The sequence below is a fragment of the Pholis gunnellus genome, assembly GCF_910591455.1.
Source record: "Pholis gunnellus genome assembly, chromosome: 4".
NCBI classification, from domain to species: domain Eukaryota; kingdom Metazoa; phylum Chordata; class Actinopteri; order Perciformes; family Pholidae; genus Pholis; species Pholis gunnellus.
The window spans coordinates 24771179-24788772 of record NC_136530.1 but is presented as its reverse complement, the minus strand read 5'-3'; the positions used below and the strand labels follow the sequence as shown (position 1 = coordinate 24788772).

The 17594-nt window shown below is 40.5% G+C and overlaps 2 protein-coding genes across 3 annotated transcripts; one reads left to right on the top strand and one right to left on the bottom strand.

Moving 5' to 3' along the window:
* Positions 1-1695: 1695 nt before the first annotated feature.
* Positions 1696-8143, bottom strand: LOC306695197 (tetraspanin-33). Of its 2 annotated transcripts, XM_079158376.1 has the most exons (9): positions 7761-8143; positions 6048-6105; positions 5352-5476; positions 5168-5242; positions 4953-5018; positions 4302-4397; positions 4089-4217; positions 3585-3746; positions 1696-3269 (listed from the first exon to the last, which is right to left on the bottom strand). In XM_079158376.1, the coding sequence occupies exons 1-9, from the start codon at positions 8031-8033 to the stop codon at positions 3129-3131; spliced, it is 1125 nt and encodes a 374-aa protein (XP_079014502.1). In that variant the 5' UTR covers positions 8034-8143; the 3' UTR covers positions 1696-3128. The 2 variants fall into 2 exon arrangements, with proteins under 2 accessions (XP_079014502.1, XP_079014503.1); XM_079158377.1 differs by lacking the exon at positions 4953-5018.
* A 2574-nt stretch (positions 8144-10717) lies between these two features.
* On the top strand, positions 10718-16621 carry reep6 (receptor accessory protein 6; the record flags this gene model as incomplete). Its single annotated transcript, XM_079157981.1, has 5 exons — positions 10718-10850; positions 13764-13857; positions 15881-16019; positions 16220-16388; positions 16476-16621. 5 exons carry the CDS (start codon positions 10718-10720, stop codon positions 16619-16621), a joined length of 681 nt encoding a protein of 226 aa, XP_079014107.1.
* Positions 16622-17594: the final 973 nt, after the last annotated feature.

Genomic DNA, 17594 nt, shown 5'->3' with positions numbered 1-17594 from the left:
CCTATCTTCTATTTGCTATGCATATTTAATATGCATTCAATCCAGTTCAATTATTTAAATTAAAATGAAGAGTAAAGTAATAGCTGTGATCTATACACACCTCTGCTTTGACCTCATCATCTCATCAGTATCTGGTTCTCACCATCGTGGTCTTAAAAGTTATTGTCACCACGAAATCATCCTCATTCTACTTTGAGTTAAAAAAAACAAAATGCCAGCAGATCTGCCGGTGTTCCGGTTTAACGTTAACGAGTGACCTCGTGAACTGAACCGGGCATGTTTCATCGCGTTACGTTTTTTTCCTCCTAAATCGTGATAATGACGATTTAACAAACAAAGTTCCGCATGCAGTGGACGTTATCCTTAACCGAGCAAGTCTGAACTGTAACGGAACATAACGTAACTTAAACTATAACGGAGGGAAATTAAGACGGTGTAGACATCTTAACGCTGATTGGCCAAGACTCGACACATCAAAGATGTTTTATTGCGAAGATCACGTCATCACCTTTTTTCCTCGTCTCACTCCAATCTGAGAAACGCTGGCTGGCCAGATGACCCCCCCCCCCCCTAAAAAAAACCTTGACTAAAAAAAAAAAGACTTGTGGGCCCGCGAAAAAGACCGCTGCTGTGTGGCCAAGTTATCTTGGAGTTGCTTCACTTTTCTAGCACGGTCGCTCTCTGATAGCTTGTTGAAGCATTAGCATGTTTTGTCTCGTAGTATCTCTTTACATTATATCAGTCTCATGACAAACTAGGCAGACACAGTTGTTTCGGTTTTCGGTGAAAAAATATGAAAGCGGTGGCCCTTGGTATCGACTTTCTTTATTTTACCTGCCGTAGCCATGACATTGAAGGGTCAGAGACAATTTAAAAAAGCCAGACAGTTACAGAGTGGTGCTGCCACCATGAGGTAAAAAGAGGAATTGCATGTTGAATTTGTATGATTTATTCATGTCGTTTTGACTGAAGGCGGGCCATAAATAATGCATTTTAAGACAGAAGGCGCGGTCCGTATAAAATCTGACCTCGGGCCGTGATTTGGACATGCCTGCTTTAATCTATCCCACATTGAGCACAAAGACTTCATTATAAAAATGCAGAGGGGGACACATGGCTGCACAAAAGGACATCATCACTACATGCTGCTCTGCCGTTGCTAATTATAACGCACTCGCAGAGCGCTGTAATCCAATAAAGCGAGCGTGAGGGCGCACGGGACCAAATCCCCACGACGTCACGCAGTCACAGGTGTTTCGGCGGCTAATCCTTCACCACAGATTAAAGTCGCAATGAGGACTCAACCAGTGAGGGAGGAACAACTGGGATTAATCGGATTTACTGAGGGGTCCCTTGGCTTTACACGCTGGGAGTTTCTCTCCTCAAGGACGTTTATGGAAAGCTTGTGTCACTTTGTTTTAACTTTAAAATAAGTATGAAATTCTCTAGTTTAGTATTTATGAGATAAAAGAGCCGGTTCCGTGTTGCAGCTTGTAAGTCAGGAACTTTAAACTCAACATTGTAACATGGGGCCAGACCATGAAGTGCTTCAAGTGGATTTAAAGCAAAGCTGCAACGTTGCATGTATAATCGGTATCCATGAGGTCTTATTGTAGGGTGTAATTAACATTGTAGCCTCTAGGAGTCACCAGCAGAACATTAGACTGATGGACAAACGAAGCGAAACAGAGTCACTGTAGGTTCAAAATGGAAATAACATTTTGTACAGGATTTTATTCATTTTGATTCTGGTGTCAGTTTTGATGGTTTCTTGGATGGATTCCTTTACGTTAATGAATGACTAAACTTACTGGTCATTAGGAGTACTACAAAACCTTAAAACTGACATGACAATGAATCCATCAACAAATAATACGATAGTCAAGTCATTGAAATCTAAAAAGGAATAGAAACCTTTTATATTCTTCCAATCAGTTGGTTTGGCAGTTTTTTTCCTCTTTAACAACAATCACTTGATAATATCTAAATATTTTATCTCCTCTATTTATGTTTTACAAGTTCACTTAAACTTTGCAATTTATTCATTCATTTCCAATTTTCCCTTAAGGCCTTAACACACCGACGAATAATTTAAACGAAAATGGGAAATACTTGTCTGAGGATATTTTGCATTAAAACTATTCGTACTGGCAGCTATGCAAATTTGCAAAAAAATCACGTCACTTTTTTGCCGCATCGCATTCATGTTCTGTGTGAAAGTACTTCTGATAAAATGTTCCCAAAAAAATATTGACAAAAAAAAAAGCCTTGTATTTAGATGCTTCACTTTAAAGCGTACGTTTGATGTTTTGGATAATACACTCATACTCTGCCTTGACGCGAGTTAAATAAGAACATTGATAACACACTCCTATGTCCGTTGAATATAGCTTAGCTTAGCATAACAACTGGAAACGGGGACTCTTTCCAGCAGTAATAAAATCGACCTATCGGCACCTCTACGCTCCACAACATTTTACGGGGTGTTATAAGCCAGAGTGATTGAACACCAGAAAGTCACTGGTCAGGGCCACAAGATAAAGCAGCGTATAACCCCCTGTAAAACGGTTTATATGAACAAAGTTAGAACTTTAAGTTGTCTCTTGTGAGTCTGCCAGCTTTATGGAAGTGCTACGTTAATAATCAGGAATACTTCTTCAATCTAAACTCTTTTTTTTTTTTTTTTACTAAAGTCTTACATTGCAGCATACACAGCAAACCACAATTTACATAACACAAGGAGGTCGGTATTGGGTGAATATTCGTAGGTATAGCTACGAACCAGCCTGAAACGCAACAAATGTTATTCAATTTGAATTAATCTACAAGTAACAGCCTTTTGTAATACAAAAATATATCTTTTCACATAATGTTGATGACAAAAAATAGGAAATATGATGCAAAGACTGTATTACATGAGGTAGTAGTTCAACCGCCAACACCTCTGGGTCTTTCTGAGGCGTCATGGTGCAAGACGTTAAACCTGTTCACCCTGCTAATACATCAAACTATTAATTCACAGTGAACAGAGCATGTCTTGCTCCATTTGATCAACATTCAGCTGTTTTTATTTTATACCTGACCCAGAATGTGAACACAAGTCCCTTGTTAGAGAAATCTGTCAGACATTATTCGCCTCCAGGATCACGGTCAAAAGCAGGACGCCAGTAGCTGTCCTGTCTTTCCGACCGGCGTCTGGGTGCATTCTTAAGCTGCTGGACTTTCTTTATCCTGGAGATTTGAGCTGCAGCCAAGCAGATCATGCAGACCTGCCAGAGGAAACACAAACGGATTAGAAACTGATCAGGGCTGCTTCTGTCCCGACTTCGGTCTGTTTTTCTGTCATTAACCCTACGTTTCACTGAAGCTCATGACAGCTGCCAGGGAAAAGCCCAGGGAAACAGCTGTACACTGCACTTTAACAGAACTGGGGCAGTTAATCAGATATATATTAGTGAAAAAATATACTTTGAAACCACTCCTTGTGTCACTTGTCAAAGTTTGTTGAGTGTGGAATGCGCTCATTGCTGCCCTTTGTGGCCAATAGGAAGAAAAAACACGGCCACTCCGACTGCAGCGTTTACCTTGAGCAGCAGCAGGCCGGCGGTCAGACCGGCCACCAGCAGCAGGTTGTTTTTGGCCCACCAGACGACCTTCTCCAGGCAGCCGATGGTGAAGATGTTCAGACCTGCCGTACGCTCCTCCAACTGCTGCATCCCATAACCACACATGGTGTTCAGCACCGTCTGCAGAGGGAAAATAACGCACACCTTGGATGTGAGAGGTATTTCAGATTGTTGTCTTTTTGTTTTTCCCTCACGTTCTGTCCATCTCCTGAACTGACTTTATAGGACCCCCCCCCCCCCGATAAAAACATCAAGTAAATTGACATTTCTTTAAGTTAAGGTTTTTAAAAGACCCTCTACAGTACAAAAATGTGAATATCTCAACAACTACAGGAAAGGTTTTTTTATTTTATGATGATTCTTTGGTTTCAGGAACTGAGAGAGATGGAAGTGACCCAAACTCCGGGCATGCAAACATCCCTTTATAAACCTGTTGGCAACCATGCACACAGACCGGCTGACCTGGTTCTGTGGGCGAATGCAGCAGGAGAAGGGAACTCCACAGGCCTCCAGACTGGGGTTTGTGTCCAAACACTCAAAGTAGACGTTATTGGACCAGTCCTTATAGCGCTCAACTCCGCAGCACTGAAACTGCAAACACGACAAACTCTCACTGCCAGCAAAGTGGACTATGAAAGGCCTCTTGAATCATTAAGGACACAATTCATTCTTCACCTTCTTCTGGATAAAGTCGATGGCGTTCTCCAGGTCCTGGTCCTCCCTGTAGCGGACGATGGCCTTCATCATCAGACTCTCCGTCCTCTCCATCACCTGAAGAACAACATTAAGTAACATCCAGGGTGCTGGAAGTAGGCGGGTAGAAAGTGGGGAAGGGGGCCATTGCCACTACCTCCCCATTTCAAAAACCCAGCCCAGTGTTGCTAACCTTTTTTTTCCCAATGAAAGTAGCTAGCAGCGCTAGCTCCAGAAGTTGCTAAATCTAGCAGGTTGGTCGCCAAGTCGGCAACACTGACAGCCTTCAGGCCTCCCTCCAAAGCCACCTCCCCAAAATTATAATTATGAATGTAAACAACCAACATTGCTATTGTTTGTGCTCACAGCTGTCAAGCTAGTAGCTTACGGAAGACTCCATTGCTGAGCAATGAATACAAGCATGGCTAGGGAGGAAGCCATTCAATCATTACATTTGGGCCGAATGAAACGATTGGACAGACTTATTACAGTCCTGCAACAGCCACAGTGGATTAGAGGTCTGACTGTGCACTGTACTTCAAGGGAGATGGGGTGGTTGAACAGAGTGCATTTGCAAAACAAACCAGTCAGACCTCATCCTTAAAGTCTTATTTTTTGTAAAACAAGAATTACCTCCTTGCGGTTGTATGCCTCCGCCAACCATTCATGCTGCAGTTTACTTATTGTTGCCCCTTGTGGCTGTTGATGGGAAAAAACACTTACTTGGACAAGCGACGAAACGGTGAGATTATTGGTTTATTGGAAGTGTTTTCAAACACTATTTTTAGATTTTTGCAAGAGATAATAGTGACGTCTTTGTGTTTCCTATGAGAGCAGCGTGACGTTACCATGTCAGTGAAGAGGTATCCCACGACTCCAGCAGCGATCTGCAGGAAGAGGATGCCCGCCAGGATCCCCAAAAACTGCAGGAGCAAACAACAGTTGCCCAGAACAGTAAGAACTCAGCCTCGACGACACGCAAAACAAATATCACACCAATCAAACTGCGACGTGATCAGTGATCGGTCGTACCGTCTTCAGCAGGCAGGTGGCGTTACGCAGCGCCCCAAAACATCCGAGGAACGTGATGAGAAACATCGCAGCGCCAACGACAATCAGGAGCAGAGCTGGATCCAACATCAGGGTGTCAACCACATCTATGTGACACACAAAAACACACAGTTGAATTGCAACCATCATACGCAACAGCAAGTAAAGGTTGAAACATGTCTGATTCACTTTTTCTGATTCATCCTCTGGAATGTTATCAGCAGCATTGTTTTTATAACCTGACACACACACACACACCATTATAGCCCTATTGCTTTTATATGTGATGCAGTTAGATTCTTTTGTTTTCCTTTTTTTTAGATTTCCTCTGCAGGACTGAAACTCGTTGAAAAGTCGTTTTGAAAAGGAACTGTTTTCAGAGTAAAGCTGAAAGAAAATAAATCACATCAGCTCCACTTCTTCCATCTTGCTCATATCGACACAATACACCAATCAAAACAGGCGCCATACTTGCAACTCCTGCATGTGCATGTGAGAGAGCCCTGTGGGACTCAAAAATGTATCAGCAATTTGCGAGCGACAATCATCCGTCACATGCGATGCCGCCACTTTTTGAAAAACAATTTTGTGAAACGTGACGGTTTGTAAAATACAGTGAAAACGTACAGAAGAACGAAAGGGCAGTTACACATCGTGAATTCTGCCTTTATGACCAACCTTTCTCCTTTGCAATCTTGGCGTAGATCCCGACGGCTACGAGGACTGCGCTCGCAACCTGCAGAGTCACAGAGAAACTGAATATTTTATCAGAACCTGACCACATGAAGCACAGATTTCTTTTAAATCAGTGAGCCATAAAAAACATCAAAGCACAATAATCCATTAATACGCCTTAATACATTACAGACCATTCTGGGTTTGTATTCGGTTTGGACTCCACTGTCAACTAAATCCAGCTTACTACAGGATAGACTGCGAACTAGCATGTTAGCTAATAAGATACAATATATTTGTAACCCCCCCCCCCCCCTTTTTTTGATGGAACTAGGCTAGCAGTTTCCCCCTGCTTCCAGTGTTTGTGCTAAGCTAGGCTAAACACATCTTGGAGCTATTTATCCTCCTGTCACAGAGAGATCAAACTGATATGGTATCCATCTGAAACATCTAACTTTGGGTACTGACGATAACACTGTGTTCAACAAAACAAGAACCACAAGTATCTGCGTTGGCGTAGACGTGTTTCTGCATGTGGGGAGATGATATATGGAGTCTGACAGTTCCTTGGAAGCAAAACAAGACAAAACAATCAATAACGGAGTCCTTTCCAACGTTATAAGAATGACTAGTCATATGAGATCTTCTTTCTGGGAAATAAAAACAGAAGAGGGTCTCCCCCAACTGTTGCCTCGCAGTTGGAAGAACAGAATTGTGTAAACTATATGGAAGCCCATTTCGGCAGGAAAAAACTAAAAACAACAAAAGTTAAGCTCCTCGTGGTAAGTTAAAATGACAATGGTAAGTAATAGTAAGCCCAAAGTCATTATTTTGCCGTACTACCTCATAATTAGGTTTCCATCAAACTGATTTTATGAGAATTTTCAATTTACACATAAAAAACCTGGAAATACAGCTAAAATAAACATAATGCTTCCCTAAAGTGGAAAAGCTGGTGTATAAATAAAATCAAAATGTGTCAACGTTGAATCGGGACTTAGTGAACAAACGATGACGTCAACATGTGACTTAAATATCAAATAGCCTCTGACCTTTTTTAAGTCCAGTGTGGATGTTCTGAACCGATATAAACACCTTGTACATTTTGGTACCAAAATTACCGGACCCATAACTCCAACAACCAATGTTTCCAACTCGGAATGCTCATATAACATTTGCTTGAAAAATGTGCATGAAAACAAAACCATTAAATTGCATTTCCTTTTACAATTTTCAGTAAATTTGGTTCAAAGTTGTGCAACATTTGGATGGAAACTTGTATCTCATAGTTTTGATTCGGCACTTATAATCTTTGCCTTGTAAAAAAGTAAAAAATACAAATATCACTGTATGCTGAAGTATTAAGACGTATTAAGACTCCAAGAAAACACACCCAGGCCAAAAGTACAGTGTCACATACTTTTGGCTCTACAGTGCACAGCTAATTATATGTATGTCTTTAAATCAATGCATGTTAAATGTTTGTATACATTTTTTAAAACAAAAAACTTAGTTTTGTTGAGATTTCATCACTTTTTTACTTCATAAATAAAGAGCTCATTTTCAAACTCAGTGGAAAACCGTCCTTTCCTTATGAAATGGTGTAACTGTGGTGTTGAAATCACTTGCTAGTGCAACACGTTTATAAGAAAGCGATCAGAATAATGAATCTGTAAAGTGTTTGATCCTCAGACTGTTCCAAACAGAGAGACTCACCCATAAGACGTAGCAGCAGATGAATAAAGTGTACTTGATGGCTCGGTATCCTCTCATCTCCCCTCTGCAGATCTCTGTCAGACTGCAGTGAAAGTCTGTTGGAGGTTTTGTTATCTGCCAGCTGTAGACATGTGTTGGCCTGTAGGACGCATTCCTGCTGTCAGGCTCATCCCCTCTGCTGCTGCTGCTGGATGTCGTCCTGTCATCCCACTGAGGGTGGAGGAGGTGTGAGGGTGGAGGAGGTGGAGTGAGCCTATCGCTGTCGAATCGCATCACACCTGCTGCTTCATCAACAAAACGTCACTCATAAGTCCCAATTCAGGGGCTGCATCCTTCGGAGGACCCAGCCTTCGCGGTCTACGTGGGCTGCGTCCTTTGAGGACCGCGTAGGCTGGGCCGTGCGGTCTACGAAATGAGACGCCTACGCTACAGAGGACTTCCTGTTTGCGTCAACAGCTGTTCCCGCGCCCCCCCTCTTGCTGCTCCCGTCGCCTAAAATTCCTGCTCAACAGGATTATATATATATATTAATAGTATATATATATATATACATTTATAATGTGTGTATATATTTATAGTATATATACATTTAGTGTGTGTATATATATATATATATATAATCCCTGCTTAGCAGGATTATAAATATATATACATGTAAATACATTAAACTAAACACCTTTTTAGTATATATACTGGAAAGGTTTTAGTTTAGTGTTTAATCAGTTTATCATATATTCAATAATTAATTCATAGATATTTTTCATAATATAGTTTTTCTAAATTAATCTGTTAATTAAATCAGTTACTATGTTAAATAACACATTTTCAATCAGTTATAGTTCTTGTAATTAAATGTATTTATCTATTACTTTATTTCATTCATATATATATATATATATATATATAGCAATCCTAAGGCAGAGGAAATCAATCAAGACAGTTATCATTAACAGCAGCAAAACAAATGTCAGCAAACGTGTTTATTAACTTGCAGTAACACATACCTTGTTATAATTTACACAGCAGAATATACACACATTCACACAGAAATCCTTTACATGGATGTCTTATTTCAATTACAATTAATAAAATAAAAAGGTGACGTCACAACTGTCACCTCTGACAGCAACAGTAACACATCAAAAGGATCTACTGGTTGTGTTATTAGTGAAGGCTTTATAATGATGAGAGCTAATGCAACTGTAACCTTAAGTACAAGATGGTCAAATGCAGATATTACAAATGGACTAATGTCTTAATTCAAAGCTACGGTTGCTGAATGTTTGTCCATTGTTCTCCCCTCAGCTCCTGCTCTCTGTAACACAACAAGAACAGAATTAACAAAATACTCAAATTCAGTGTATTCGTGTAATTAATCTTACGTAATCTTACGTTATAACGTTACCGGACTTAAAGTGATATTTCAGGTTCACTACCCGTCTACCTGAGCTCACGTTGGTCCGTTTATGTACATGATATGAAGTATGAATCATCTGTAATATCATCACAATCTCAGTAATTATTCAACCTCTGAGGTTTGAAAGTGAAGTTATTAAAAGTTACTTTAAGGCTTAACTACGGTCGGATGCAGGCAGTCGGTAATAGCGCAGCGGCTAACGTCAGTTAGCTTGTCAGTTACCAACGTCACGTAACTTAACGGAACATTTTAACACACACGTGATGTTATACGATCTCTTATTTTGCTTCAACATTAGTATCGGTGACATTCGAGTGAGTTGAAACCCAATACTTACATTTAAAAGTGAATACTGCCGCTTCTCCAGCTCTCGCATCAGTCGCCGCCATGTTTGTTCAAATAAAATCTTCACCGGCACGCAATGCATCTCGGGATGTGCTGGGCCGCGAAGGATACATCAGATGTGTCCTTCAAATCTGGGGTCTGAAGGCTGCATTCGTGGGCTGCATTGAAGGAGTCTTCAACAAACATGCGAAATGGGACAGCCTAGTCGCAGCCGCTGTGACGTAACCGGTCTACAAATGCAGCCTCCGAAGGATGCAGCCCCTGAATTGGGACATAGCTATAATAGTGTCCAGATTAGCAGTCTTCACTCCTGATAGCGTCCCCTAGAGACTGCACAGTATCCTCTGCATGTGTATCAATATTAAAGAGTACACTTAAGTATGTTTTTTCAAGTTTTTAACTAAATAATATGAATGTAAATATGAATTTGAGAATGAATATGCTGGTGTTAATATTGGCATTTCTTACCAAATTTATTAGCATTTTATGGTTGAAAAATGGCTCCAAACGCCAGCTACGGTTTAAAATCAGCCTTAAAAGCTTGCAAGGCCAATTCTGAGATAGAGTCGACCGTTTGGGACTAATCTAAAAATACATAAAAGAATGTTTTCGCCCTCTTATCAGACCCGCCTCCTCGCCTCTCACCACATCCCCTATTGCTTTTCACTTTATCCGTAACTACAGTATGACATGTCATATGGACAGTTTATCCTGAGGGTGGCGGTAGAGTTATGGTAAGGGCCGGGGGGAGGGGGGTTAATAGAAATGTATAGGTTTCATCCTCTCAGGAGTAGGAATAACATATTCTCATTAACTTTCTTATCATATCATCAGAAATCTTCTACTTATACAATTTAAAATTATAGATGCATTGAACCAGTTCATTGTTAAGGTTCATTTTACTGAGTTGTACAAAAGCAAACAGTGGGATATCATCTGCATATGTATTTAAAAAATAAACTTGTATTCCTTTACATATGTAAACCGGAACCTTCTTCTTCTCTGCTTCGTCTCTGTGCCTCCTCTACCTCCCTCCCTCCCTCCCTCCCTCCCTCCTCCCCCTCCCCCTCCCTTCTCACCTCATTAAAGCAGATTGTTGCTGTCGTAGGATTACAGTATAGACTCTGTGTTTTCCTCTCCGCCACAGGTCGTCTTCCTCCGACTCCTCTGTTATTTGAGGATCCGTTTGAGGACCATGGGCCTGCTGAACATCCTCTCGTCCATCAAAGACCGAGCCGAGAAGTTCCTAAATGAGAAGAACATGGTGACTGATTTTCTGGGGAAGTTGGAGGAGAAAACGGGGATAAAGAAGAAGATCATTGCAGTGGGTACGTGATGTCTGCTGGTCTGTTTTTGTTCACTCTGATCGGTCCATCATGAATACTTTACTGACGATTCTACTGTTTATATTTAGTAAACAGAACCTGATACCTTCCTGTTGCATGTTAGTGGATAACTGAAGAGGATTCAGGTAATCCTCCTGTGAACATGAGGCTAAAGTGAACAGCTGCTCTCTGTTAAAATGAACCTGTAGATGTTCACGTTTTCTGGGTCAACATTTTTGCTCTTATCAATATTTTACACTAACGATGGACCAAATGACTGCATGTGATAGTCATTTCCATTAGACTGCTTTTAGACAACTCTGAAACATTTGCACATCTATGCTGATGAAAGCCAAATCAGAGTATTTTCTGGATTTAGTCTCGAGCTCATAATCAAACCCTGCACATGTTCTGGCTATAAAGAGATCAGGTTAGCTTTTAAGAACCTTTTTGAGAATGGGGGAAATGAGATCCCTCTTCAAATGATGACAATATATTCTCGGCGTGTCAAGCTCAAAGATGCTTCCTTAGGACGAGTCATTCCAAGTCGGATCCTAGAGAGGCTATAGGCAAGACTCCTTCCTATTATTCGTTTTTATGGGAAAACAGCAATTTTACACTTGCCAATTGTGAATCACACTTCATTCAAACTTCACAGAAACAAAGTAAAACTCATCAAAACTGCAACAATCACTGACTCAGGTTTGATTGAAATATTTTAATATAATATATCATATAATCTTTTCGTCTTTGGAAAGTGGCTCACGTTATAGCCTAAAGGAGGTGACAAGAGCGATCTTAACAACTATAGACCTATAGTATATCCAAGCTGCCTTGCAAAAGTCCTGGAATCTCTAGTAAATGACCATTTGAATGTATCTGTCCGGAGCTTCCACTGTGAGCCCATTTCAGTTTGGTTTTAGAGCGGGGCACAGTACTGTAGCTGCTGTTACTTTGTATGTAATGACATTGTATCAGCTTTAGATTTTAAAAAAAAGCATTGTAGCATGTTTTTGGTGAGACAAACCTGTTTTTGCAGAAGCTACATAATATTGGATTTGATGTTTATGCATGCAGTTGGTTCAGGAATCAGAGAGACAACAATCTCTTAATTTGGGAAGCTACCGTCCTGAGGTTTTATCAGTGACCAAAGTCGTCCTTCAGGGTTCAATTTTAGGTCCAGTCCTTTTCACTATATTACATCATAAGATAGTTATGATATTTTGTTGCGCAAATTCAAAGCTTATGAAAATGAATGGAAAAACACTTATAGTAATAGATACAGAGTAGTCACTCTTCCCACAGCAAACTATCTTGCAATGGCATTTGCCAGGTAATACTTTCATTTTGTGGTTTGTTAGTTGGTTAATGGTAGCTCATGAAGCTAACGCTAAGGTGTTTGTATTAATTCAAGCAAGAGATTTAGAAAAGACAGAAATGCATTTAGAAAATATATTACCTAACAGAAACGCTACACTACAGTGTAGCCACATTGTAGTGTGAGATTTGAATGAAAAGTCCCAAATTGAATTGAATAAAATGCAGTGGCAAATTAAGTTTTAAGTCCTGATTTAATGAAGCTGAGTTTGTTTCAGATGTGTTGAACATAAAAATGTTATTGACCACACCCTATATTATCTAAAAGTGAAACGCTTGCTTAAAGTATTGATCCTGCTCTTGATGTAATGGGGACAGTTAGGTACAGGAGGTTGTGGTGGCCCATTGTTGCCGTGATGCTTTGTATCAAAACTGTGCAGATATTTTGAATAAATAATATGATAACCAAACAATAAAAATGGAGCTCCTTTGTTGCGTAAAGTATTCAGCAGAGAACATTTACTGAGCGGGGAACAGCAGTCTATTCATACCACACTGATGCTCATACAGTGGATCAGTAACACACTGGCATGATGTCACTGTAGTGCCTGGCGCACAGTGTCCCCCACTCTCTCTGCGTCCTCCTGCAGTAACATTATAAGAGATTATCCACAAAGACCAGAACAGACCGGCCTCCATGTGCGAACTGCCACATAAGCTGATGAGAGGTAGGACACCTTTCACACCACTTCCTGTCTGTCTAATGCGCTCACTGAGACGGTCAGGTGGTATCTGAATATCTGCAGAGTTAGTCGGAGAATCCTTGTGGTATTTAAAAGTCGGTCAGTCAATTCCTTTCTTTTGAAAGGAAACACTCGATGTCTGTTTGTTACTCTGTAGACCTCCCAGTTCAGTTTCATCAGTGAATTAAAGGAGCTTTTGTGTTTAATTCTGCACAGATTGAATACATTTCTGATTCTTGGACATTTTAACATCCATGCTTGATGCTCTGATGACCCTCTAAAGCCGAGCAGCCGCTTAGGCCAGATTTTAGCCCCAAAGTGGTCACCTACAAAACCTTTTTTAAGCTGTATTTCTTTAAAAAACAAATTCAATTTTGATGTTATTTTTTTTGCCTTTGTTAAACAGTTTGACAGTGAAGTGGTAGCCAGGAAATGGGGAGAAAGAGGGGAGAGAGGGGAGTCAGCCATTGGAAGTTGATAAAAGTCAATTAATTGGATGTAAATACATTAGTCTGTTGTCTGTATATTTGAACAAATAAATATGTAATTAAGTGTATGTATACGGATATGTAGGGTAATGCATATGTGTATATTCAATGTCTATATATTTATGTGTAGATATGTGTATGTGTATGTGTGTATTTGTATACGTATGTTAAAGCTAGAGTAGGAAATCTTGAGAAACAAGCAAGCCTTATAATAAATAATCCAACTGGAAAACCCAGCCGAGTGATGCCAACTCTTTACCAATGAAAGTAGCTAGCAGCGTTAACTCAAACGTTGCTAAATGTAGCGAGTGAGTCGCCAAGTCGCCAACACTGACCCGCTCCTTGTGTCTCCTGTGTGACTCGTCCAGGTGTCGTCTCACTGACCGGACTCTACCTGGTGTATGGATATGGTGCCGCCCTTCTCTGCAACCTGATTGGTTTTGCCTATCCAGCATATTATTCGTGAGTGTTTTTTTTCTATTAAGTTACAGATCTGCTTGTTGTGTTTCCTTCACTCCCAGAGACATGAACCAATCCTGAAACTCTTCTCGTTTAACCTGAGACAGGAGGCTGAGTCCCAGAGAGCATTGCAGTAAGAAACATCCTATCAGAGAGCTGCATTCTGTTGGGGAAAATGCAGACTCAAGAATCAGTTCATGTTAATGGCATCATTGCGATTTGTGGATTCACTCACAAATTGAATTTGTTTGGTTAAACTTTTGTGCATCCGATCACAAATTACTTGAATAAACCTTGACACTCTTGACCTTGCTGATCTTTAAACTTTCTGTTTATGCGATTCAGAGCAGTAACATTAAAGCAAGCGACTGTTTGCTAGGTAAAGATATAGTGGAGTAATGTTTACCTGAGAAGAGAATGAAGTCAGTTGGTACGTCACTGCTGATTTTACAATGAACAAAACCAGCTACAATTAACATGCAAATTCATTTCCTCGTGCCACTTTCTGGTCTGACTGTGCACTCATTTCCACTGCATGGTTCAGCTCAACCCAATTCTACTCGACCCACTTTTGGTACCAGGTGCTGTTGTCAATTTAGTTTTCCACTGCAGATAGGACCCCCTCAATGAAGCTCACCGGCATAATGATGCTGACGTGAAACTTCTTTAACGTAGCACAACGCAACCCAACAGAGCAACTTTGTCGGTTGACCACACGTTGTTTTGCAGGCTGGGTCGAGGTCGTGAGGACGAGGTGAATAAAGAGATGTGATCACTATTGATGGTAGCTTGGCTATTTAAAAATGGCGCGTCAGTGCAGGATGTTCCATGTCGCGTAAGTGACTGTTCTCTCTGACCAATCAGTGGTTTGCAGCATTTTAGAAGCTCACTGAACCTTGATCAAGGTGGTACCACAAAATCTCCCAGGTACCATCAACAATTTTTGCCAATGAAAAACCAAAAAAGGAAAGTTCCAAGAGATTCAAGTTGAGTCGCGCTCTACCATCCAGTGTAAAAGTGGAATTAGAGATTGATTACATTTTACTTTGTATCAATTCAAGAGGTTTTAACTTGACCTGAAACTTTTTTGGACTCAGTCTTGGACTGCACCACTGTAGCCCTGATTAAAAACGTCTTTCTTTCCATGTTGGAATTTTATCTAGCTATTTGTTCTTAAACTTAACAAAGTGGTTTTGTTGCCTGTACCGGATACCTTTCTTCCCTGATTAAAAGGAATCTAATACCTGTTTTAGACCTGTGGGCTTTTCCATTCTCCATTTATCTGTCGAATAGCATGCAGCTCTTTGGTCATTTATGAATATTGATCAACGTTTGATGTGTTATCTCCTATCTCCTACGTTATCACTATTTCAATGTTTTTGTGAGATCTGTTATCCCCTGAAAGATTGTAACCTGGAAATAAATTGTGTTTTAAAGTAAAACAGTTAACATTTAAACAGTAAACATGGAGTATATCTTTAGGAATTGTATCCAAAATATTGCATTTCGGTGTATTTTTCTCAAATTTACAGTTGTAACTGAGTAGGTGAAGACATTTAGTTGCATCATTATCTGTGATATTAGATTTTTATATGAGGCGAGGATGAAACTCTTCCGTTATTGCATTTTCTCTAAAATGATAATATTTTAGTTTACTTACGATTTTTATTTGTTTTGTTTACCTATCAAAGGATATTGGATATACGCTTTATAATTCAGGAGCTATTCCTGTTACTTTTTGGGTATGTTATTTTTCTGAAGGATAGGGCAAGCACGTAAAGAGACATAAGCTTATAAATTAAAATTGTTGCTGAACCTTGTTTTCTTATTCTTTCTACACCATAAATATTATGAAGACCCTTCAGATGTATCTTTTGACCCTTAAGAATGATCTTAATACTTCTTCCACCCCTGTTTGTGGCGCTGAACTGGAAGAATCATTCTGAAGGCCTTTTTTTTTAGAAATAAATGCATTTTTCAGCTCACGTGAAACATTCTGACAGGCTGTTTCCTATCATATCTACAGAATCAAAGCCATCGAAAGTCCAAGCAAAGAAGACGACACAAAATGGCTGACGTACTGGGTGGTGTACGGTGTCTTCAGCCTGGGCGAGTTCTTCTCTGATATTTTCCTCTACTGGTTCCCTTTCTACTACGCTTTTAAGGTGGGAAAACACTGAAGAACCCATGATTATCGGCAAATTATTTCAACCTGTTGTCTTCTAAACAGAACTCAGTGAACAGTTAGAATTGCTTTTCAAAATCATAGATGATGTAGAAGTCTGGAACCAGGCTATGGTTGATGGGGATCAAGGTGCACATGAAGAAGTATTTGTCTGGTAAACCAAGTCCTCTGTGGTTCCAGTGTCTCTTCTTGTTGTGGTGCATGGCTCCGATTTCGTGGAACGGCTCCCAGATGATCTACAACAAAGTGGTGCGGCCCATCTTCCTCCGCCACGAGGCCGCGGTGGACGACTTGGTGAACGACCTCGGCGGCAGGGCCATGAGTGCTGCTGAGAACCTCACCAGGGAAGGTGCAGACCAGTACATTGTGGTTACACACCAGTATTAAGCATTTTAAAAGGTATCAGCTTGAATGTTCCTTCTTTCCTTCTCTTCAGTCCTGTCCACGCTGATGAGGAATAAAGCTTTGGTGTCTCTGGGGCCGTCGGACGCTCAGCTTGAAACCAAAAGTTTACCAGCTGCATCAACAGCTACAGTAGCTCCGTCAGAGTCGAGCGAAGAACAACCAGTACGTAAACCATAGCTGCTTCCCCCGCCTCCTGACAGTTAGTCCACCTTAAAGGCCTCAGTATGCTTTCAAATGAACTGAACTTGAGACAGAGCCAGGCTGGCTGTTTCCCTTCTCTTTCAGCCTTTATGCTAAGCTAACCATGCCCTCTGACTCAGTATCACCAGCGTACCACTTCATCACTTTAACTATGACCTTTGACATTTCAATCCCTCTGTCCTCATAGAGCACGTAGATACACAGCATCGTGCTGAGTTAAGGTGTGTTCTAAACTGGCATTTCTGTGTTTAAAAACAAAAAAAGCAATTTGTTATTTTAAAGTCATTTTCATATTGGTTTGGCCGAGATGTTGAAAGTCTTTTCCGTCAAACACACGATTCGCAGCTCAAGAACTTCAACCCAGATTGTCTTGAGTTGTCTTGATCAAGTTCCTGATCCCCAGGGTGAACATGTAAGGACCTGGTAACCCAAAGCTATGTATAGCTCCCTTGCTAACTGCCAGATAACAAGCTGGCTATAGAGCGATGCAAACAGGCCAGGTGTTTTGTCCAACACTTTCATATTGTGGCTGTAGTAGCTATACCTGGGGGACATTATAGCAGAACTTGATACTGTTAGTATAAATCCAGTTTTATTGGTTATTGCAGTTTGAGTTTATAGTTAAATCTGTATATATCTTCAGTGTCCTGATGGAAGAAAATGCTGGATTTTACACAAGATAAAATGAACTGTTTGTACAATGAGATTAGAGATGAGGACTAAACATGCTTACACAACTGTCCTGTTATTGTTCCAGCTTTTCCTGGGTTAACCAGTATGGTAAGTCAACTGGTTTGCTGTTAGAATGTGGTGTGGTGGTTGATAAAGAATTAGCACCTCAGTAACACTCATAGAGCATCAGTGCTGTGGTTGCTAGCTGAAGCAGCTTTTGCCTATACGGTCGTTCTGGGCTGCGGATTTGACTGAAGCAGCAGACGGAGCAGACAGG

What these genes read in the sequence shown, in the direction of transcription:
- LOC306695197 (XM_079158376.1), bottom strand. Translation starts at nt 8,033, where the DNA reads ATGCGATTCGACAGCGATAGGCTCACTCCACCTCCTCCACCCTCACAC. An exon ending in CAAGATTGCAAAGGAGAAAG is followed by an intron (nt 5,477 to 6,047) that starts GTTGGTCATAAA and finishes TGTGTCACATAG; the next exon opens with ATGTGGTTGACACCCTGATG. An exon ending in GCATTCGCCCACAGAACCAG is followed by an intron (nt 3,747 to 4,088) that starts GTCAGCCGGTCT and finishes TTCCCTCTGCAG; the next exon opens with ACGGTGCTGAACACCATGTG.